The 24,190-nt window shown below is 43.2% G+C and overlaps 1 protein-coding gene across 5 annotated transcripts in view; it reads right to left on the bottom strand.

Annotated features, from left to right (window-relative positions):
- Positions 1–6,636: 6,636 nt before the first annotated feature.
- The window catches only part of LOC117062879 (ribose-5-phosphate isomerase), a 56,224-nt gene continuing 38,670 nt past the window's right edge, over positions 6,637–24,190 (bottom strand). For 4 of the 5 annotated variants that reach the window (XM_033176760.1, XM_033176758.1, XM_033176761.1 and 1 more), the window contains 6 exons: positions 23,264–23,328; positions 21,816–21,884; positions 20,891–21,032; positions 19,490–19,589; positions 8,172–8,233; positions 6,637–7,605 (listed from right to left, as the gene is read on the bottom strand). In XM_033176760.1, the coding sequence (XP_033032651.1) occupies positions 7,534–7,605; positions 8,172–8,233; positions 19,490–19,589; positions 20,891–21,032; positions 21,816–21,884; positions 23,264–23,328 (510 nt within the window). In that variant the 3' untranslated portion in view covers positions 6,637–7,533. The remainder of the gene's footprint in view (positions 7,606–8,171; positions 8,234–19,489; positions 19,590–20,890; positions 21,033–21,815; positions 21,885–23,263; positions 23,329–24,190) is intronic. The other variant, XM_033176759.1, reaches the window with a different exon arrangement.

Below are 24,190 nucleotides of genomic sequence, written 5' to 3'. Positions count from 1 at the left end.
CAGTGTTCACCCGAAAGAAAGGGCACTGGGACCCTCATCTCCAGCTGCTGCTGCTGATTCTGGAAAGACAATGGCAAGACCTGGAAAAGGCAGCAGGAAGTTTTCCCCCACTTCTCTCCTAATATCCCAGCCTCCCTCTAAGTCCTCCCCTGCCAGAACCTAGCAAGCACCCAGTCACCGAGGGAGCCCACACCACATAGCAAAGAGACGCTGGGAACTACCTGGCCTGGCCCCACATCCCTGGCCACTCTGGCCCCTGTCTGAACTTCCAGCCCTGGTCTTTCCCTGGCCGTCCAGCAGGACCATGAGCAGCCGTCCCTGAACCAGTGGCCTCTCTCAACTCGGCCAGGACAGACAACCAAGCACACGGTCAGAAGGCCAGCCCACCTGCGGTACACAGAATTGACGGCTGCCCTGAAGGAGCCACCGGCTGCTGGCATGGAGCCTAACAGAGAGGCCCGGGCAGTCTGACTCACTGGACCCAGGGCGAGCCCCAGATAAGGAGCCTTGCCAGTAGAAGTGCTGGCTCTCTCCGCCATTCCCAGGAGCTTTCTCCCCGGAGAGCCTTCCCCTGGGCAGGGCAGATCTGTGGGAGTCAGGAGAGGCTCCTAGAGAGTTGTCCAGATTAATAACACACAGGGCAAAGGGCCCTAGTGGGGAGGAGCTCGAGGACCCTGGCCTTTGCCCCTCATCTCTTTCCAGCCCCTCCCCTGCCTTGTCCATCCCTGCCAGCCAGCCCCTAGCCTCGGGCCCTCTTGCCTCCTGAAGAGACCAACCTGTCCCTCAGTCACTACCTAGTCAGGCTCCCCCATCTCAGCCAGAACGGATGGCTGCTCAGGCCCCACACACGGCCCACCTCATTGGACAGGGCCAACCCTTGTACCACATTCCACAGCACTAGCTCCCTGTGGCACTACTTCCTGTCCCCTGGCCACAAACTGTCCCTAGAAGATACCAATGGGTTCCCCATCCAGAGGGACCGAATATCATGGGTCCGGGACTCCAGTCTTCAGACCTCTTTCAGAAAAGGCTGGATTCTTTGAGCTTTGCTTTTTCACCTCAGCACTATTCACAGATCCCCCCCACCAGCCTCCCCACAACACGGCCCATCCGGACTCTCTGCCCCAGTGATGTTGGGGGAGATGTGGAGGGGGAGGTGTGTTTATTTGAGCACCGTCCTCTCTGACAGCACAATTTTTAGTAGTCTGTCCTATGTATGAGGGCAGTGTGGCATCTCAGGATGACAAGGGCTGCCGGTGAGGTCAGGGAGGAGGCAGGGTGGTGGGAAAAGCCTTCCTGGGGAATCCTGAGGGAAGGTTGCTCCCTACCCTACTGGGAGAATTTCTGGGGCCTGGGAGGTGATGGAGCAGGAAATAGGTGAGGATCAAACAAATACACGTCTGTCCCCATTTGGTTCAGGCTCCTGGCAGGAATGCCAGTCTGTGGCCGGGCCACAGTGGAAGGCCCAGAAGGCAGCAGGCAGTGCCACCTTCTTAGGCATCTGTCCCAGGAAGCTGGGGCATGAGCAGCTAGTGAGTGGTGTGTCCAGCAGCCCCCTCCTCTTTTCTCAAGTGAGTCAGTGACATGTACCAAGCACCTGCTTTATGCCAGGCTCTGTGCTCTACTCCAGGGACAGAGACCTCAGGGCACAGTCCTGCCTCCAGGAGCTCAGAGTCCCAGCAGGAGGCAGGGAAGAGACAAAGAGAGACAATGAAAGTGGAGAGTGACCCTAAGGGAGGTAGGCTGGGGGGCTTGGTAGTCAAGGGTGGCTTCCTAGAGGAGGTGACATGGGCTGGTCCCTGCCTTTCAGGGTCTGGTCATAGATAGACTGGGGGTCAGCTGGGGAGAGCCAAGCAGGCAGTCAACCAACCAGGACTAAGTGACCTGGTGCCTAATGAAGGGCTTATCTGCTGGAAGCACAGATGAAGGTTTCAGTTCAAACTCAGGGTACTGAGTGGTCCTTCCTGGGGTAGCTTTCCACTAGACTCAACTCTGTGGGTTCTAGAAACATGTTAAGGCTATAGAACTCCAGACTTGCTCCAAGAAATCAGAGCCTTAAATAAGCCAGAACAGGGGCTATGTGTGTACCCCTTGAATTCTAGCTGTGTGCTCTCTGATGCCGTAGCCACTCATGAGTGACCATGGAGCACTGGGAAAGCGGTCAGTTCAAAATGAGATGTGCCAAAATTAAGTACACGTGGCATTTTGAAGACTTCATACAAAGAAAAAATATGAAATACTCCTTATGTGTTAAAACAGTAATATTTTAGATATTTTGTGTTAAATAGAATATTTTACTAAACTTAATTTTACCTGTTTCTCTTCACTTTACCAGTGTGGAGACTAGAACATTTAAGATTATGTGGCTGGCATTTCTCTCAGGCAGTGCTGTTCCTGTTCACATCTGTGCTGCTCTGGGTCTAGCACCTTGTGGGCTCTTGCCTTGTGAGTGCTTCCCCTGGGTTCACAAGGAGACCAGCAGCAGCATCACTAGCACAGAGGAACAGGGGCCAGATGCAGCTAAGCCCAGAGAATCAAGCCCTGGAACCATATGAACTCATCGGTGACTGGAAACTGGTCTCACCGTCCACTAAGAACAGCTTCGGGAATAAATGAGGATGCAGACCTTCTCCTATTCGAAACTCAAGTTGGAAAATCCCCAAACCTGGGCACTCTCAAAATGTGTTCCCTCTGCCATGAGGGAGCATTCAGAGATATTATTGCCACTGCGTTGAGGCTGACAGGGATGCAACTGGCCAGGACTTCAGTTCCGAGCTGCTTCCTCTCCCACCTTGCTGCTGAGCAGATGGTTCTCAGTGATCAGACATAGTAGAATGGGGTTTCAGCACTGAATTTATTCATCTGTCTACGTAATGCATTGTCTGCAGACACCAGGCTTTCCTTTCCTGGGAAGTCTTTTCCTTCCCTCTTTGGGTTCTGCCTCCACTGCACTGGCCACGTGCACTGTCACACTTCCATCCCTCTCCAAACACCATTACAGATGTTTATCTGCTGAGGCCAACTTGGGTACATTTGAATACGAGGTTATATTGGAGTGTTTTGCTGCCCTGCAATACAACACAGTTACTAATAAAGCAAAGGCACTGAACCTATGTTTAAAACCTCAGCTCATCTGATTACTGGGTTAGTGGAGAGTGAAGGCTGATGCAATCCTAAATCTGGCAGCTTCAGCTACCAGGTGCAACAGGAAGTGAGCAAAGTCAGGCATCTGAGAAGCAAGTCACAAGAAATGGTTGTCATGACACCAGTGAAGTCTGAGGGCTGGAGTGACATCTTGGGTATGTGGGACCTGACTCCTGCACCCCAGTGCCAGGTACACACAACTGCTCAATATCAGTTAGTCAAAGGAACTGACAAACTCAGTATCAGTTAGTCAAAGGGTGGAAGAGTTGATTAGAGAATGCTCAGGCCCCCTGGATCATAGGGGCTTCTGCCATATCTTCAGAGACAGAGATGTCACCCGAGATGGCTGGGAGCTGGCCTGGCTCTATCAGTCAGGCCTCAGTGTTGCTACAAGCTGGCCTGGCACCCACAGCCAGGCCATGATGTTCTCATGTGGAACAGTTTCACCAATATCAACATCAGACAAGGCCACTCTGTGATCACGATGAAGACAAAACCAAGACCATAATTGCACAGACAAAACCTACCGTCCACATCACAAAAACTGGCCAACATCATTAACGAGTAACTGCCCCTTCTTTACCAATGGTAGCTTTAGGCTCACCCCATTCTTCTTACTTTCTAGGTAAGAATTGTTAAGATACCCAGTTACAGAGGTAGCCCTGCTTCCTGAATGTATCCAATCCAGAGCTAAGCTCTGCTTCCTTGGGCCTAAACCCTAACGGTGAGATAACTGCAACTTCCCATGGAGTATGATTTCCCTTATTCAATGGGTAAATGACTCCAGCTTTGTTCAACTGTGTGTGTGTTCCTGAATGGTCTTTGGCTAAAAGGAATTAACAGTCCTCAGTCATAAATGCCCCTTCGCAGGCTAGCAATGCCTCTGGTAGCCACCCTGCCTAAATCACAGGGAGAAAGGAGGAAAAAAGGAAACAGATGAGAGACAGAAACCAATGGTTGTCCAGTTCCATTCCAGAGTGACAAAGAAAGGTGACTTCTACAAAGGGCACTTTCCTGTGGCCCACCCAACGCTATGTGCAATGTTCTCCTCCTTCCTCCTACCAAAGAAAGTGCATCAGAAGACAGAAATGGATTGTTATAGGATTAACCATGAGCTACACACACGACCCAACCATTCACTAACTCCAGTACTTTAACAAATTACTTGTCACTCAAGTTACAACTTATGGACACAATTAAGGAACACAAACTATTCCAAGCCCTATAACCACCTTGAAGTAGGAACAAGGCCTAGAGCCAGAGAAGTCTGGCTGGTCTGCTTTCCAGTGGGTGACCTGAACAAGTTACTTAAACTAAGCCTCAGTTTCTCACTCAGCAGATTATAAGAACAAAAACACCATAAAGATGTTGTGAGCTAACAGGGCAAAAACTCAAATAGTGCCTGGCACACATTCAAGTTCAAATATGATAACTCCCTGCTTCCCCTCCGTGCCACTTTAGGATAAAATTTGAAACTACTGAAATATAACAGTTCAATTAAAATAGTACATCAAAGCAAAGCCCTGCCCCTGAAATAAAAGATAGCTTCTTGGAACGATTACTCCAAACTTAGCTTTTCTGTGGAACTTGCCTGTCTCCATTAGAATTTTCCCATAAAAAGTCGCAACACACCATCCCTGGCACTTCTTGAGACCAACATAAGAATATCCTCCCAGATACTACAAAACCCCCAACCTGAAGACCAGGGGTTCCAGGGCTGGCTCAGTCACTAACTAGCTGTGTCTGTGACAAGTGACTTATCCTATTCAGGCCTCTTTCTCCGCCGTCAACTGACGGCTTATTAACTTTAATTAGAAGTGCTTTAATGGAGTCAAAGCCAGCAAAGACTCCACGTAGGAAGCTGTCACCAGTCATCTGTCAGCCACTTTCCCCATACATGACTCACCTCCTGCCCACCTGCCCACTATGTTCCTCCACTACATCATTCCTCTGTCAAGGTGCCTGTCAGGCTGACCAGGCTGGAAGCCCCTGGAGCACAGGAGGATCTTACTCATCTGTGTCCCATCCTCTCCCTCCCACTAGTGCCCACTAGGAATTGGCCCATGATGGGAGTTCAAACAGTCTGATCAATGAAGAATATAAAAACTTAATGAGAGGTTGTAGCTGAAACCAAATTGAATAGATTTTATTCAAATCAGAGTGATTTTCCTCCTTTGATACCTTCCAGAAGTGTGACTGCTTACCTTGGTTATAACCATTTCTCAAAAACCAAACTTGCAGCTCACCCTTGTCCCTGAGATTCATCATTAATCACAAGTACAGGCATGTGGGTCACATGAAAAAAACTGTTTTTTCCATCTAACTTATTCCATCTAACTCCCCAGAAAGATCGCATTTAATGAGTTTTAATGAAGAATCTTTAGTCAAAATGTACCTTGCTGCATGTGTAAAGCAGAGCAGGTGTTTTGTTTTCTTCAAGAGAAGAAAGCCTAACATCGACATTCAAAGGAACTTCAGATCCATCACAGGTGCGAATGCCTGTGAAACCACAGAACATTTACATGTGATGTAGTACATGCAGGTGTTTTTCAGAAATTCGGCTTAACTTTGTTGTTTATCTTTATTCCTAAATTTAATCCATGCCAAGGAGCTTTAAAGGATTATTTCAAAAATTAGTTCTATCAAGATCTCAGCTAAGTTGTAGTGCCCGTTTTGTGCAAAAATTATAACCCAAATTAAAAGAAAATAAAGCACTCCTGACAATACATTTCCTAACAATATGTGAGGCAACTATTTTTAAAGAGCACCTTGAAAAGTGAAGAGGGAATTCTGAAATAAGCATCTTTAATGCCTTCTCTCCTGATTAACTTCTATTTTACTACTTGATTTAGCAAGAATTTAGATGCTAACATGTCTGATCATTATTACCCAAGCAGAGGGTAAAATGAGGGAAATGACTGTTTCAAGTATCGTGCAAAGTTAGCAGGGGGAAATCAGGGCTCTCAGCATCAACACCCTTTAACAGCAGGATGGATTCCTTTGAGCCTTGTCTAGAATGCTCACTGAGCTGGTCAGGCCTTTCCTTTCCCTGTCTATGAGGCTCTTTTCTGGAGAGCTGTTTATTAAGCAGATTGTCTGCAGATTACAGAGTTGGGGGCGCTAATGAAGAAATTCAGGTTACCTGTTTTGCTGCATATCAGCTTCCATGACTAAAGAAGGCTTGACTAATATAAAATGTGGAGATAATTTGTGACTTTTGTTCATCTGTGTTACCCTTCATGCACGACGAAAATTAATACCTTGCCACAAAAGGCTACAGTGTATTTCCTTAGATAACTGACCTATCTGGAAGACAGCTCTCCCAGAAATAATGAAAGTAGTTACCTATTCTTTGGTTCAAGATTTCTTGAGTGAATTCCATCCCTCATCACAGATCTGATGTACGCTGAGTGGGCAAAACTGATTCCCCTCCCATCTTGGCTTTCCTTCTGTGGCCATTTAAATTTAAATTCTACAATAAAGACAAAAGAGTCAAAATGGCACCACACTGTTTTATTTAAACCTGCAGACAATATAAAGAGGTAAGGACTTCTGACGCCAAACCATGCAGGTAATAACAAAAGAACAGAAAAAAATATTAACAACAAAAAGAAAATCATTAAAAACAAAAAAGCAAAGTACTTCACATTTCACAGCAGTGCTTTGGCAGTACTGGCAAACATTTCTGGTCAACTGCTTCCAACAGCAGGGATATGAAGAAACCCCCAGATCTTAGCAAAAGTATAACCACATTTTCTCCCTGATAGCTTACATTCCAAGTCATTCCATATCATACGGCTCCACTCCACAGTTTTATAAACCTGATCTTAAGATGTAACTAGGTATTATGTGTGCTCACAATGAAAACTAACTAAAAACAAAACAGAGGGTAGCAGACAAGTAAACAAAGTTTCCAGTAAGGCATCAGGAGATCACTGCTGGCTGGGCCCCTCACTTTACCAGCTTAAAGAAGTTTTGATTTTTATTTCTCAGCAAACCCAATATTCAGAAGCTTTACCAGCAGACTCAAGTCAAAGGTTTTAAATACAGTTCAGCTCTCCCCTTTTTTTTTTTTTTGGTAAATATTTCATATAAAACATGAAATCAAGATCTACTTTATTTAAAAAAACTGAACATTTTAATAGTAAAAATATATGTTTATATTTCTCTTTTTAAAAAGACATTTAATAACAATACTTCATAAGACCGATTTAACTCCCCTTCCCACTCTCCCTCCCCGCCCCCCCGGCCACCAGTTGTCCACCCTGGCAGAGATACATTAAGGCAAAGGCTCCTGGAGAGGTACGTTCACCTTGGCTGTGGGCTGGAGACTCAAGGTGAACACACTCTGCTCCTTGCAGGGTCAACAGAAAGGCTTCTCCCTCATGTTCACTGAGCCGTCCTGCATCCCAAAGTAGACTCTCTCAGCCATGTTGATGAATAGGCCTGTGTCCACCACACCTGCAGGACAAAGGACAGAAAGAAACATTAATGTTTCAGTCTCCCAAAGCAAAATCAAAGACTGCAGGGTCACTAGAAGCAACTGTCATACACAGCATTGCACGAATGACAAACCTAAAGCCTTTCTCTCCCACACAGCAGTGAAAAGCCATTCTGATTATCTTCATTTCTTCTTGCCACTTCTTTCTCCCCTCCCACTTTGGCCTTTTTTCTGTACCCAAACATGCTAAGCTTTGTCCTGCCCTGAGGCCTTTTTCATGCTGTTCCCTCTCCCTGGGCCAGTCATTGTCAAGCACTTCAAGGGGCTGGCTCGTCTCTGTCCTTCAGACATATTAGATGGCAAGTCATCCTCTAGAGACCCTCCATGACTACTCCAACCAAGGAGCCCCACTACCAGTTATTTTCAATCACACCACCCGCCTTGAAAGATTTCCTCGGAATGGGAGGAAATATTGGCAAAGCACATACCTGACAAAGGACTCATATCAAAAATATAAACAATTTATAAATCATCAAGAAAAAGACAGAATCCCCATAGAAAAATGGGCAAAAGACTGAACAAGTACCTCATAAAAGAAGCTATCCAAAATGGCCAATAAACATTTTAAAAGATGCTCAAATTCACTCACTGAAAGGAAATACAAATTAATATTACAAGACATCACTACACACACACTGGAGTGAGCGTAATGAAATTTTGCTGGGATGCAAAGACACTCATACACATTGATGGTGAAAGCTGAGCTGGCAAAAGCACTTTGGAAATGTTGTGAATACATCTTCCAAAGCTGAACGTATTCATACCTAACCACTCAGCAATTCTACTCCTAGGTATACCACTGTTAGGCATACATATGGTCATCAAAAGACATGTGTAAGATGTTCATAGTGGCGCTTTTCCTGTTAGCTAAAAACTGATAATACCCAAATGTCCATCAAGAGTAGAATAGAGGCTGGGTACGGTGGCTCATGCCTATAATCCCAGCACTTTGGGAATGAAGCCCAGGAGTTCAGTGGAGCTCCAGATGGAGCTGATGGAGCCCAGGAGTTTGAGACCAGTCTGGGCAACATAACATAGAGATGGCAGCTCTACAAAAAAACACAAAAATTAGCCAAACATGCCGGCACATGCCTGTAGTCCCAGCTACTCGGGAGGCTGAGGTGGGAGGATCGTCTGAGCCCAGGAGCAGAGGGTGCAGTGAGCCATGATTATGACACCATACTCCAGCCTGGGTGACAGAGCAAGATCCGTCTCCAAAAAAATAAAGAGAAAAAACTAAAAGAGTAGAATAGATATAAACTTTTTTTCACACACATACAGATGATGGAATATGATTCAGCAGTGAAAATTAACAACTACACACAACCTTTACCAAGAATATTTACATATACACACACATACTTCAATGATATAACACTTTAACTGTAAGAGAAAAGGTATAATGAACCAGGTATGCATGGAAACAGACATGTGCACACACTGCTGGTAGAAGAGTAGTGAATACAAGCTACAGACAGCAATGAGGTACCATCTAACAAAAATCATAGACACATTAATCCTTTCATCCTGTGATTCCCTGCTAGCAAAAATCTGCAAACATAAATGATCACTAGTGGTGATCCAGTTAAGTAATAATGTTACATAGCTAAAGTGGAATACATTCAGTTATTCAGAAAAAAAGAAAAAGGAACAAGGAAGCTCTTTTATAAGCCAATGTGTAATAATCTCCAAGATAGGCAAAGCAGGAAACAGAACATGTATAAAGCAGGCTATCACTAGTGTAAAAAGGGGTGGGGCGGGAGGAGTTTCAATTTGTGTGTTTATGAAAGTCTATCTCAAAGGCCACCCAATTTTGGTAACACTGGCTGCCTCCAGGTAGGGTAACTAGTTGGTTGGAAAAGTGGCAAAGAGGACTTGCCATTCTTTAACTCATAATTTTAAACTACACAAATTCAAAATGATAAACACAATGAAAGCTTGCAGGAAAATGGCGGACAGGAGACAGGACTAATGTGCAGCGCCCACTTGGACAGACAAAACAGTGCGTGGGGATGCACATTGTGAACTTGTGCTCCAAGAACTGCCATAGGAACATATCAGGAAAACCAAAAGAATTCACAGACCCTTTGAAAGAAGTGGCTTGCTGCTGTAAACTCCACAAGACAGCCAAAAAACTGTGAGTTCCCGAAGTGTGAGAGGGGGAAAAGTCGGCTTCTGAACATACATCCCCACTGGGGAACCTGAAAAATCCAGATCACAGAAGACGGATTTAACCTTACCTAGAGCTGAAATGGATTTAGAGAGCTGAGCAAGCTATAAAAGTAGAAACAGCAGCAGAAAGAGCCCTGTAGACACTCCCAGTTCCCAGCTTGAGCCCAGAGAAGCCATCCCTGGCTTTATCTCACAGGGATCCTTGGGGAAGAAAACGCAGCCAGCGGAACTGGGGAGGGGCCACAGGGTGAAGGAAGCTTCTAGCTGAACTTTGCAATAATTGCAACTGAGCACAAATGTTCCTGAGAAGAATCCGGTAGGGGACAAATGGGAAGTGCAGATATAAATGAAGAAGCCACAGCTGAAGGTGCAGGCAGGCAGGGAGGGGCGAGGCCTGAGAGGCCCGCTTGCTTTCTCAGTAGGGAGGCCTGTAGCCTGGGCAAGATCTCAGCCCTGCTCACCATGGTGGGGCATGGCAGGAGTGAAACTGGCCTTGCTGGCTGTGTGGCAGCTGGGTAGGGTCTGTCACTGCTGGCTTTCTCCTACTTCCCTGGCAGCCTGTACGACACAGAAGAGGCAGCCATAATCCCCCTGGGAACATAACTCCATTGACCTGAGAACTACCCTCCAACCCCCTCCCCAGTGGCCACAGCAAGCTCTGCCCAAGGGAAGTCTGACTCAGACCCACCTAACTCTGCCCTAACCTGATGGTTTTTCTCTACCTGCTGTGGTAGCCAAAGACAAAAGACATAAACTCTTGGGAGTTCTATGGCCCTGCCCATTACCTAAGAAACCAAAATACTTATCCTGGCCAACACAGACAAGCTTGTATCCTCACTATACTACCGCAGCTGATGCTTTCTTGAAAGCACCATCTCCTGGCTGAAGGCCAACCAACTAAAGCTACTACAGAAACTCGTAACAGAACAACCCTGCTCCAAAAAGGGGAAAACAACAGCTAATTCCACTGCCTGCAACATCCTGGCTAACCAGAGATCCTGAGTCTGTCCACATGACTTCACTGCTAGCATAAATCAGCATTCAAGAAAATCAGTGTACTAAACAAAAATACAACCAGGGACTCCCACAGAGTCCACTTCACTCTCCTGCTACCTCCACCAAAGCAGGTGCTGGTATCCACAGCTCAGAGACCTAAAGACAGATCACATCACAGGACTTTCTGCAGACATTCACCAGTACCAGCCTGGAGCCTGGTAGCCCCACTGGGTGGCTACACCCAGAAGGGCACAACCACTGCAGTCCAGCTCTCAAGAATCCTTATCCTTAGGGGAAGACGAAGAGCACCCCATCAAGGGATCACTCCATTGGACAAAAGAATCTGAACAGTAGCCCTTGGGTTCTAGATCTTTCCAATGAAACAGTCTACTCAAATGAGAAGGAACTAGAAAACAAATTCTGGTAATATGACAAAACAAGGTTCTATAGTACCTCCAAAAGATCACACTAGCTCTCCAGCAACAGATCCAAACCAAGAAGAAATCTCTAAATTGCCAGATAAAGAATTCAGAAGGTTACTAAGCTACTCAAGGAGGTACCAGAGAAAGGTGAAAACCAACTTAAAGAAAATTTTAAAAGACTCCAGAGAAAGAGATGTCATAAAGAAAAGACAATCAAACTTCTGGAAATGAAAGACACACTTGAGAAATGCAAAATACACTAGGAAATGTCAACAACAGACTAGAATAGGTAGAAAAAAAGAACTTCAGAGTTCGAAGACAAGGCTTTCAAATTAACCTAATCCAAGAAAGACAAAGAAAAAAAAAATCAAAAAAATGAACAAAGCCTCCAAGAAATGTGGGATTATGTTAAACAACCAAACATAAGAATAACTGGTGGTCCTGAGGAAGGAGAGAAATCAAAAAGTTTGGAAAGCTTATTTGAGGGAATAACTGAGGAAAACTTTTCTGGTGTTGCTAGAAATCTAGATATCCAAATAAAAAAGCTTGAAGAACACTCAGGAAATTCATTGCAAAAAGATCACCACCTAGGCATATAGTCATCGGGTCCTCTAAAGTAAGACGAAGGAAAGAATCTTGAAAGCTGTCAGGCAAAAGCATTAGGTAACCTATAAAAGAAAGCCTATCAAATTAACAGCAGATTTCTCAGCAGAAGCCCTACAAGCCAGAAGGGATTGGGGTCTTATCTTTAGCCTCCTTAAACTAATTATCAGCCAATATCCAGCAAAACTACACTTCATAAATGAAGGAGAGATACAGTCATTTTCAAACAAATGCTGAGAGAATTCGCCACTACCAAGCTAGCCCTACAAGAAATGCTAAAATGAGTTCTAAATCTTGATACAAAACTCACAATAAACCTAAATAGAACCTCCTTAAAGCATAAATTTCACAGGGCCTATGAAACAGTATCACAGTACAAAAAAAAACAAGGTATCCAGGAGACAACTACCATGATGAATAACAGTACCTCAGATCTCAGTATTAATGCTGAATGTAAACTGCCTAAATGCTCTACTTAAAAGGTACACAATGGGCCGGGCTCAGTGGGAGGCCAAGGCAGGTGGATCACCTGAGGTCAGGAGTTTGAGACCAGCCTGGCCAACATGGTGAAACCCTGTCTCTACTAAAAATACAAAAAAATTAGCCAGGCTTGGTGGTGGGTGCCTGTAATCCCAGCTACTCGGGAGGATGAGGCAGGAGAATCGCTTGAACCTGAGAGGCGAAGGTTGCAGTGAGCCAAGAATATACCATTGCACTCCAGCCTGGGCAACAAGAGTGAAACTCCACCTCAAAAAAATAAAAAGATACACAATGGCAGAATGCATAAAAATCTACCAACCAAGCATCTGTTGTCTTCAAGAGACTCACCTAACACATAAGGATTCACATAAACTTATTGTAAAGGGGTGGGAAAAGATATTCCATGCAAATAGAAACCAAAAGCAAGCAGGAGTAGCTATTCTTCTATCAGACAAAACAGACTTTAAAGCAACAAGTTAGAAAAAACAAAGAGGAACATTATATAATGATACAAAGATCAGTCCAACAGGAAAGTATCACAATTCTAAATATATATGCACCTAACACTAGAGCTTGCAAATTTATAAAACTGTTACTACTAGACCTAAAAAATGAGATAGATGGCAATACAATAATAGTGGGGAACTTCAGTACTCCACTGACAGCACTAGACAGGTCATCAAGACAGAAAGTCAACAAAGAAATAATGGACTTAAACTATACCCTAGAGCAAATGGACTTAACAGATATCTACAGAACATTCCACCTAACAAGTACAGAATATATGTTCTTTTCATCAGCATGGAACATTCTCCAACATGACAGGCTACAAAACAAGTCTCAATAAATTTTTTAAAAATCTAAATTATATCAAGTATTCTTGCAGACCACAGTGGAATAAAACTGGAAATCAACTCCAAAAGGAACCCTCAAAACTACAAAAATACATGGAAATTAAATAATCTGCTCCTGAATGATCTCTGGGTCAACAACGCAATCAAGATGGAAATTTAAAAATTATTTGAACTGAATAATAATATAGATACAACCTATCAAAACCTCTGGGATACAGCAAAAACAGTGCTAAGAGGAAAGCTCATAGCCTTAAATGCCTAAACCAAAAACTCTGAAAGAGTACAAATAGATAATCTGAGGTCACACTTCAAGGAACTAGAGAAACAAAAACAGACCACACTCAAACCCAGCAGAAGAAAAGAAATAACTAAGAGCAGAACTAAAGGAAATTGAAACAAAAAATACAAAAAAGATACATGAAACAAAAAGCTGGTTCTTTGAAAAGATAACATTGATAGACCAATAGTGAGATTAACCAAGAAAAGAAGAGAGAAGATCCAAATAAGCTCAATTACAAATGAAATGGGAGATATTACAACCAATACCACAGAAATACAAAAGATCATTCAAGGCTACTATGAACACCTGTATGTGCATGAACTAGAAAATCTGGAAATATACAAGTCTCTTAGATTAAAGCAGGAAAAAACAGAAACTATGAACAAATCAATAACAAGCAGTGACACTGAAACAGTAATTTTAAAATCTGCCAACAAAAAAACAGTCCAGAACCAAATGGATTCACAGCTGAATTCTATCAGACATTCAAAGAATTGGTAGCAATCCTATTGAAACTATTCCAAAAGATGGAAAAAAAAAAGGGAATCCTCTCTAAATCATTCTATGAAGCCAGTATTACCCTAATACCAAAACCAGGAAGGATCATAACAAAGAAAACTACAGACCAATATCCCTGATGGACATAGATGCAAAAATTCTCAACAAAATACTAGCTAACCAAATCCAACAGCATATCAAAAAGATAATACACCATAATCGAGTGGGTTTCATACAAGGGATGCAGGGATGGTTTAACATATGCAAGTCAACAAATGTGATAGAACACATAAACAATTAAAAACAAAAATCATATGATCATCTCAATAGATGCAGAAAAAGCATCTGTCAAAATCTAGCATCCCTTTATTTTTAAAACCCTCAGCAATATCAACATAGAGGGGACATACCTAAAGGTAATAAAAGCCACCTATGACAAACCTACAGCCAGTATTATACTGAAAGGGGAAAAAGTTGAAAGCATTCCCCCTGAGAACTGGAACAAGACAAGGATATCCACTTTCACCACTTCTATTCAACACACTACTGAAGTCCCAGCCAGAGCAATCAGACAAGATGAAGAAAGGGCATCCAAATCAGTAAAGAGGAAGTCAAAAGGTTGCTCTTCACTAATAATAAGATCATATATACCTAGAAAACCCTCAGGACTCATCCAAAAAGCTCTTAGATCTGATAAATGAATTCAGTAAAGTTTCAGGATACAAAATCAATGTGCACAAATCAGTGGCACTGCTATACACCAACAGCAACCAAGTAGAGAATCAAATCAAGAACTCAACCCCTTTTATGACAGCTGCAAAAAAAATAAAATACTTAGAAGTATACCCAATCAAGGAGGTGAAAGATCTCTACAAGGAAAACTACAAAACACTGCTGAAAAAAACCACAGACAACACAAACAAATGGGACACATCCCATGCTCATGGATGGGTAGAATCAATATTGTGAAAATGACCATATACTGCCAAAAGCAATCTACAAATTCAGTGCCATTCCCATCAAAACACCGCCATCATTCTGCACAGAACTAGAAAAAACAATCCTAAAATTCATATGGAAACAACAAAGAGCCCACATAGCCAAAGCAAGACTAAGCAAAAAGAACACATCTGGAGGCATTACATTACCTGACTTCAAACTACACTAGAAGGTCATAGTCACCAAACAGCATGGTACAGGTATAAAAACACGCATATAGACCAATGGAATCGAATAGAGAAGCCAGAAATAAAGTCAAATACTTACAGCCAACTGATCTTCAACAAAGCAAACAAAAACATCAAGGGGGAAAGGACACCCTATTCAACAAACGGTGCTGGGATAACTGGCAAGCCACATGTAGAAGAATGAAACTGGATCCTCATCTCTTACGCAAAAACTCAAATCAAGATGGATCAAAGACTTAAACTGAAGACTTGAAACTATAAAAACTCTAGAGGACAACACTGAAAAAACCCTTCTAGATACTGGCTTAGGCAAAGATTTCATGATGAAGAACCCAAAAGCAAATGGAACATAAACAAAGATAAATAGGTGGGACTTAATTAAAATAGGGAGCTTCTGCACAGCAAAAGGAACAGTCAAGCAGAGTAAACAGACAATCCACAGAGTGGGAGAAAATTTCCACAATCTACACATCTGAAAAAGGACTAATATCTAGAATATATAAGGAACTCAAATTAGCAAGAAAAAAAATCCCATCAAGAAGTGGGCCAAGGACATGAACAGACAATTCTCAAAAGAAGACATACAAATGGCCAACAAACATATGAAAAAATGCTCAACATTACTAATGATCAGGGAAATGCAAATCAAAACCACGATGTGATACCACCTTACTCCCACAAGAATCAAAAAATAATAGATGTTGGCGTGGATGCAGTGAAAAGGGAATACTTCCACACTGCTGGTGGGAATGTAAACTAGTACAACCACTATGGAAAACAGTGTGAAGATTCCTTAAAAAACTCAAAAGTAGAACTACCATCTGATCCAGCAATTATACTAGTGGGTATCTACCCAGAGGAAAAGAAGTCATTATATGAAAAGGACATTTGTACACACATGTTGATAACAGCACAACTTGCAATTGCAACAATATGGAACCAGCCTAAATGTCTATCAACCAATGAGTGGATAAAGAAAATGTGATACACACACACACACACACACGCACACACACACACACAGCATGGAATATTACTCAGCCATAAAAAGGAATGAAATAACGGCATTCACAGCAACCTGGATGGAGTTGGAGACTATTACTCTAAGTGAAGTAACTCAGAGATGGAAACCCAAACATCGTATGTTCTTACTTAAAACTGGGAGCTTAAGCTATGAGGACACAAAGGTATAAGAATGATACAATGGACTCTCGGGACTCGGGAGAAAGGGTGGGAGTGGGATGAGGCAGAAAAGACTACGCATTGGGTACAGTGTATGTTGCTCGGTAATGGGTACAACAAAATCTCAGAAATCACCACTAAAGAACTTATCCATGTAGCCAAACATCACACGTTTCCCAACAACTACTGAAATAATTTCAAAAATTAAAAAAAAAAAACTCCCAAAGACAGCTCCCAATAAACAAATACAATGGAGTAGTGATCCAGTGACGAAAAGCCAACAGACAGAGCAAAGAGGTGCTGAACACAAATAAAGGTCCCTGGCACCAAACTGTGCCTGTACAACTGGATCCTTCCAAAGATGAGCAAAGGAGCCACTCAAGACCCGTTCTTTTCAAAATGTCTGCAATATAAGGAGAAAGCTTCCACTGATCCAAAAGACAGTTAAACCAGGTTCAGAAAAGACTTTAAAGAAAGAGCAGAGATGAATGGGCAGGAGTCTAAGATAAGACTTCAGAGCAACTTCTCTTTCAATTACTGAGATGCTGGGTGTGACTGACCTCCCCCAACTGCCTGATCGAATATAGTGGAAAGAGCAGAGGATGCTAAATGTGAACCTAGGGGAAAGAACTCCAGTAGCCCGGTCCTTTCATTCAGAGTCACTCTGCTCTGGGTGGAACACAACAAAACATTAAAGGGAGCTGTTCTCTAAGCATCCTCACATACTGCGTATGAATACACATGGTAACAGAGATAAACAGGGAAACTTGCCCTGCTTCTCTTCTCCTGATATTGGTCCAGCCGTGAATCTAATAGACTCAATCAGGAAAAGAAAAAATGAGAAAAGATACAGCAAACCACTCTGACTGTCCTGTAGATACCGCATTATATGATTTAATAGCTAGCCTCTTTTATCATTTTCCTCACTCTAAGTTCCTAACAAAACTCTGAACGTCTTTAGGATGCAATTTCTACATATTTTTGTTTGAAGAATCACACATGAGGGAAATTTCCTTACAAAGGACATCTCAGAATCTTAAGCCAAGAAAGGTCTAACCAGGAGCAAGAGTGACACCTAGTGGGCACTTCAAGAAATCCACCTATATGGCACCCACATTGGTGAGCCCTTTCCTCCTGGGGCCTGGGTTTGTCTGCATTATCACCAAGGGCAAGTTCTCCCACTTTACTAACAGTGATCTGCAAATCTCTTCCTCCTACCTTCTTGGCTGTTTAGTTCTTCCATTAAAAAGAGAACACTAATCAAGAAAATGAGTATGAGCCAACTCATCTTTTTGATGAGTTACATGGTAAAAGACTGTCAATAAAAAACTAAAATAAAATAACAGACTAAAGTAGAATTGCATCAGGCACAGCGGCTCATACCTGTGATCCTGGCACTTTGGGAGGCCAAGGCAGATACTGAGCCCAGTTCAAGACCAGCCTGGGCAACATTGTGAAATCCCGTTTCTATAAAAAATTCAAAACTTAGCCAGTCGTGGTGGTGTGCGTCTGTAGTCCCACCTACTGGAGACGCTGAAACGGGACAATTGTTTGAGCCCAGGTCAATGCTGCAGTAAGCCATGATCACACCACTGCACTCCTTTCTGGGTAACAAAGCGAGACCCTGTCTCAAAAAATAAATAAAGTAGAACTGGAAGAACTAGCTTTTCATTACACATCTTATATTCACACTATTTTAAATCCCAACTAGCACAGGTGTATCTTAGAATCTTAGTATATTTAATTAATAGTAACAATAGCACCTTTCTTTCAAGGAATTTATTCATTCAACAAACACTTTCCCTTCTGCAATGGGCACTGTTTTAACTCATTTAATCCACCCAACAACCTTATAAGGTAGGTACTAGAATTAACTAGCCCCTTCTACATAGGAAGAAACTCAGGCACAGAGATGTTAACTAACTGCTAAAAGGTAACACGCCAGAGCACAGCTGGGTTAGGATCCTTATGTAGAATAGTCTGCTCCACTAAACTGGTCTGAAAGCTCCTGTCAGCCAGTTCTGGCCCAAGAATATTCCATGATAGGGAATATTCCCTGTTAGCCTCTTAAGTCTCGCAATATCCTAAGAAGCCAATACCTCTCAAGACTGCCTCTTCCTTTTAATCCCCTTGTATGAGTCCTTGATACCTCCTCTAGCCTGGACTAGGGCTCCAGCCTTATAACTCATCTCTACACTGCCCACCCATCCTTCACGCAGGGCCCCATCCTGGCTCTTATTCCATCATTCCCTGGCACAGCTGCATTAGAGGCTCCCTAAGGCTCTAAATGTTCATTTCACACAGACTCTCCTCACCTGGTGCTTCAGCAAGTAAGCATTAAACATTTGGGGTCTAGTGGTAGACACCTTAGGGTGCCCATCCTGGTGCTGTCTTTGGGCAAACAGTTTAACCTTCCTCAGCCAGTGTCCTCCTCTATAACTACTTCATCAAAGTAGGAATCAAAGGAAACATTTTTAGACACTTAGCACCATGTCTAACTTATGTTATGCCAAGGCACGGGTGAAAAACCACCTCTACACCATAAAACATCCTCGCATTCTGCCAAAAAGAACCTTTTTGTGCACTCTAGACTCTTGGTATTCCTCTAGTAGAATTTAGCACATTCTATCTTATTTGTAGGCATGGCTTCTACACATACACACAGATTTCCACAGATTTACATCAATTCTCCTTAAGGACAGATTACAAGTCTTCCAAACTGAAGTATCCCCTGTAACACACAGCATAACATCTTGCCTTTGGCATGCATCCAATGAATGTGGATTAACTGAGTCATTTTCCCCCCTGCTTAAGAGAGTCCACAAAAAGAGGCTGCAGTCCAGCTCCTGGAAGGAAAGATTGTATGCAGAGATGATGGCCTTATTTCAAGGCAAGTCCCCTCTGAACTTCCATCAGCTTCAGGACTATCCCAACTCAAACAGGCTGTGAAATGCACAAGCAAAAAAGCTGCTAGGTAAGCAACAATTGTTGGGGGAAGGGAATACGGCAAAGGAGGTGAAGTTAAAAACCCAAACATGGTATAAAGGGAATTCTTCTTTCCAACCAAGCCTTACAAAGCCCATGCCCATTGTGCCTTCCTTAGCCAGATGTAGGGGCCAATTATGAAGGACATGGGTGTGTACATGCCTGCTGAATGCCACTCATGTTACCTGGGATCATTTTGATAGCTGTATTCACTGCACTCCATTTCTGTACCCGGTCAAACTTCCAGTCCAAGATAAAATTCCCATTCTCTGTCACCACAGGACCCTAGAAGATAATTTTCCACAATGACCAAGGATGCAGATACAGGTAGGCAGAGAAGGACAGGAAAGTAGAGGGGACAACAAAAGACAAGTATGCATTTTAACCAGCTCCCACTTTATGCTTTCTTAGAAAGTGTGCTGTGAAGTGGTAATAAGCAGGAGCTTTGAAATCAGAAAGACTTAGATTGTAGTTTTTTCTTTCTTTTTTTTTTTTTTGAGAGAGAGAATACAAGCCTCTTAACAAATGTATCAAGCTATTTTTATTCACATGAGCTCCCACTATGACTATGTGAACATGTCACAATTATCACCACATTCCTATCTGATTTCTGGTTCATTGTTCTTACTTCCTTTAGTCCAAAATTTATTGCTCTTATCTGCTTCCTTAAGTTACTACTGGGCTAATAAGAAAAAGGGCAAGAAACAGAGTCCAAAAGACAATAAGAACACTAGCAGCAACGTGGCTTTCAAATAAGAACTCTGACAGGGTCAAGGTTGAACGACTTCTCCATTTCGTGCTGCATTTCTTTCATGCGCCGACAATATGAACGTCAGTCAGAGCATTGTACAACCACTAGGAATAGAACTACTGTTTTTTTTTTTAAAGTCATAGAAACACTGGGGACAAAGTATATTAAAATAAAAATGTATCAGGGTAGGGTGACAGATCTTTTCGCTATCCTCCAAACTGTTTATGTAGTTACACATGTAACTGTGGTTAGCTTCTGGATTGCTCTTTGCTTGCTTATTTAAGTACAAAAAGAGGGAAAAGTTCTGTGCGATCCACTTTAGAAGCTAAAGAGAAACACAAAAAATCTGGACCATCTGGAGTGTGTTCCTGGGGAAGAGTTCACACAACCCAGGAAATTCTACTTCTTGTCACATTTAACCACAGAATGAGAGGAAAGAAGAGGGAGAAAAGAAGTTACACCATGGAACCTAAAAAACTTTCTGCTTCAAACGGGTTCCCAAAGCCAGTGTTTCACAGCTGCCAATCAGGGTGTTCCAGGCCTCAGACACAAAGGTCAGATCACCTGTGGGATGTCAGAACGTGAGGCACAGAGAATCATTCCCCTATCTGTACAAGGGAGATGCACTGTATTAAGTGTGGTCTTGTCTACAAGAGTTTGAATGCAGAAACTAACAGGGCCAACTCTCTGAAAATAAACAAATACATCAATTAAAAATAAATAAAAGCCAATTGCCTGGTGGAGGCACAGAGGACCTAACTGGAACAGAAGGGAGCACACCACACTGAAAACCTGAGTGCACCCAGGACACCCCCGGCCCAACCAGGCCACTCACAGCCTTGTTGACAGCCATTCGAAGTTCAACTACACCCCCAAACTTCTGGCTCACAGCTCGGCTCACTGGGACATAAGCCATTGGGATGACCTCGATGGGGATTCCCTTGTGCCACTGATCCCCGAGATTCTTCGAATCTTTCCTGGAAAGGAGGAGTCAAAAAGTGCAATAAAAGTAAATAAGCTCAATAGTACAGGCAAACACCAAATTCAGGAATAGGGTTAATTAGATGGTAGGAAGGCAAGGAAAGTGATCAGAAGCAGTATACAGGGCTTCAAATGAATTAGCTGTTTCACTATATAGGAAAAGAGCTATTTGAAATACATATGACAAAAATGTTAAAATCTGATATTGCTGGCTTGTAGGTATGTAGGTGTTTAATATTTATGCTCATCCTGTGGCTATATTTCACAAGTAAATACACACATACACATATTTGAAATTAACATGCTCAGCACAGTGCTTTTGACTAGATTCCTTGAAGGAGCAGCTGAGAGCCTGGTCAAAGACTATCAATGACACCAGTCACCTGCGGCAAACCCTGACCTGAGAAGCAGCAGGGCATGCTGAGTCACTGCCCGTGGGCAGGGCACACCCTGAGGCTCCTTGTGAGGATCCAGTGAGTGACATGACACATGAGAGCATGCTCTGCTAACAGGGTGAAAACTGTTTCCCCGTTCCACTGAACACGTGAAACAACGCTAGAGATCCTGGCTGCAGATAACAGTGGTGTGATTAGCAACATCTACCTTCAGCCTAGAAGCAGAACATAAGGTCTCCTAGACACTGTACTAAGTCCTAGCAATCAGTCTCAGAAAGTCAGAGAGTCCCTGCAGCTCTCCATTTCCTCCTTCACAAAAATGAGGATGAGGCTTGGGGCTCCAATCTACCTCCTCAGGTTGGCAGTTCAGACACCAGAAACTACCTGAAATCAGCGATCACGATGAAGCGACTAGCATAGCCAGCCACAATCTTCTCCTGGGTCAGGCAGCCTCTGCAGATAGGAAGGAAGCAAAGGAACATAGGAGTAAGACAAAAATCTCAGTTTGGGAACTAAGGTCACATACAGGAATCCCAAATCCACTCAATCCTGGCACTTAAAGAGAAACTTAACTTTTAATTTTTAAAGGGACATCCCCAGTCCCATCATGCTGCTCCTAGTGAATGGACTCTAGAAACATTACCCTGTGTCTGGAAGAAACCTAGAAAGCAGACAAGGTTCCCATTCAGGCCAGGCATAATTCCATCCAAATGCATCTGAGAGGAAGCACTGTGTGCAGGGAGACGTCATCTGGACATGGCATGAATGGGAGGGTCTAGAAGCTGAGGGCATGCTTTGAACAACTTGCCCAATCGACTATTTGCCAATGAGGGTGATGAAGTGGAGACAGCCCAGAGCACTGAATCAGCAGATTTGGGTCCAGGTCTACCTCTACGGTTTAGCAGCTAAATTATCTCACATCTGCAGTTGACATGATTAAATAACACATAAGAAAATCTAATAAACAGTAAAGTGTGATTTTAAACAAATGCCGCATCACTCAATAGTCTGCTTGATTATAAGAGCCAGCAGAACAGAATTTCACCTTTTTCAACTCACCATTCCTACCACTCCCCAAATCAGCACTTAAGAAATACCCAATTTAAGGCCGGGCGCGGTGGCTCAAGCCTGTAATCCCAGCACTTTGGGAGGCCGAGACGGGCGGATCACGAGGTCAGGAGATCGAGACCATCCTGGCTAACACGGTGAAACCCCGTCTCTACTAAAAAAATACAAAAAACTAGCTGGGCGAGGTGGCGGGCGCCTGTAGTCCCAGCTACTCCGGAGGCTGAGGCAGGAGAATGGCGTAAACCCGGGAGGCGGAGCTTGCAGTGAGCTGAGATCCGGCCACTGCACTCCAGCCTGGGCGACAGAGCGAGACTCCGTCTCAAAAAAAAAAAAAAAAAAAAAAAAAAGAAATACCCAATTTAAGTTTTCCAAAGGAACAAATAATATCCCTAACTGCTCACAGAGGTAAGCACAGCTTTAAAGCAAAAGTCACACACTGGTGCCCGCAGACCTAATAATCTAGCCCAATATTATTTTGATTTGGCCTTAAGTTTTTAAAGTCTGAATCAACAAAAGAACATAGATCCACAGGGAATCCATTATGATGAGTGATCTCACTAAAGAGGCCCAGGTTCTTCGTCACTAAATTGCTGCTAATGACCAGAAATGCTGAGTTGGGTCCAAGGCCATATGCTATTAATATCCTAGGAGAAAGCCAAACTTGCATACGTCACAGTGGCAATTTGTTTATTCTGTATCCATCTTGCTTTGCTAAGGATTAACTGGCAGATACTCTTTAGCACAGAAGCCCCCACCATACTCACCCGCCGCCCTTGATGAGATTGAGATCAGCATCTACTTCATCAGCACCATCGATGGCAAGGTCGATCTGTATCGGGGGGAAAGTAAAGATACAAAAACCACTCGAGGGGAGGCTCTGTGCTAATTGCCAGAGCATGCAATAGCTCCTCAGATACTCAGCAGCCCTGTGAGCTAATTCCAGTACTTCCATTTAACAAATCAAGAAATTGAGCTACAAGAGATTAAGGCGCTCCACTAGGATCAAAGGGAAACAGCACAGGACTTGGGACTCTAACGGGGGTACAGTTCTTACCCACAAGACTATGTTCCCTTTTCTCATTGATGGTCTTCTCTATGGACAAGCTGGCATTATTTAGAATATGTGTTCTCAGTGTGGGTGCTATCACCTCCCCCAGGAGACAAAAATTGGTTTTTGGTGGGGGAATAAAAAATCTTAGATATTACAATGAATCTTGTCCAACCAAAGGGTCAATACAGTAATATCTGTGCCACTAAATTCCACTGGGGGTGGGAAAGTGCAAAAAACAAAAAAAAGGATTCAGAAGTCTCTGTACTGTGAGCAACCTCACAGGCAAGTTCAAGTGGACATGAAGATCAAATGAAGAGACACATAAGAAAGTTGACGTGTTCCCGAACTGGAAATTATCTGGGGCATTGCCACTAAGACCCCACTTGTCTGGGCTTGCCCGCTCCCTCTATTAGGAAGCTCTACCACAAGCCCCCAAAGCGGTTGAGGGGCAAATGGGTTCATCTAGCTTTCAAAAATCAAAATCAAGAAAGTTACACATTTCTCACCACTCACGGTATCCGCATGGACAACGTAGGAACCCCAAGTATATTTTTAAAGACAGCAGCAGTATGCAGGGTACAAATTCTATTCATGGTGCAGGTACTAAGTTGCCTGGCATGGCTGGCATGGCACAGGTATA

This window comes from Trachypithecus francoisi, unplaced genomic scaffold, assembly GCF_009764315.1.
Source record: "Trachypithecus francoisi isolate TF-2019V2 unplaced genomic scaffold, Tfra_2.0 Lachesis_group17, whole genome shotgun sequence".
Taxonomy (NCBI): Eukaryota; Metazoa; Chordata; class Mammalia; order Primates; family Cercopithecidae; genus Trachypithecus; species Trachypithecus francoisi.
Note: the sequence above shows the minus strand (reverse complement) of the source record. Positions and strands in the feature narration are given on the sequence as shown.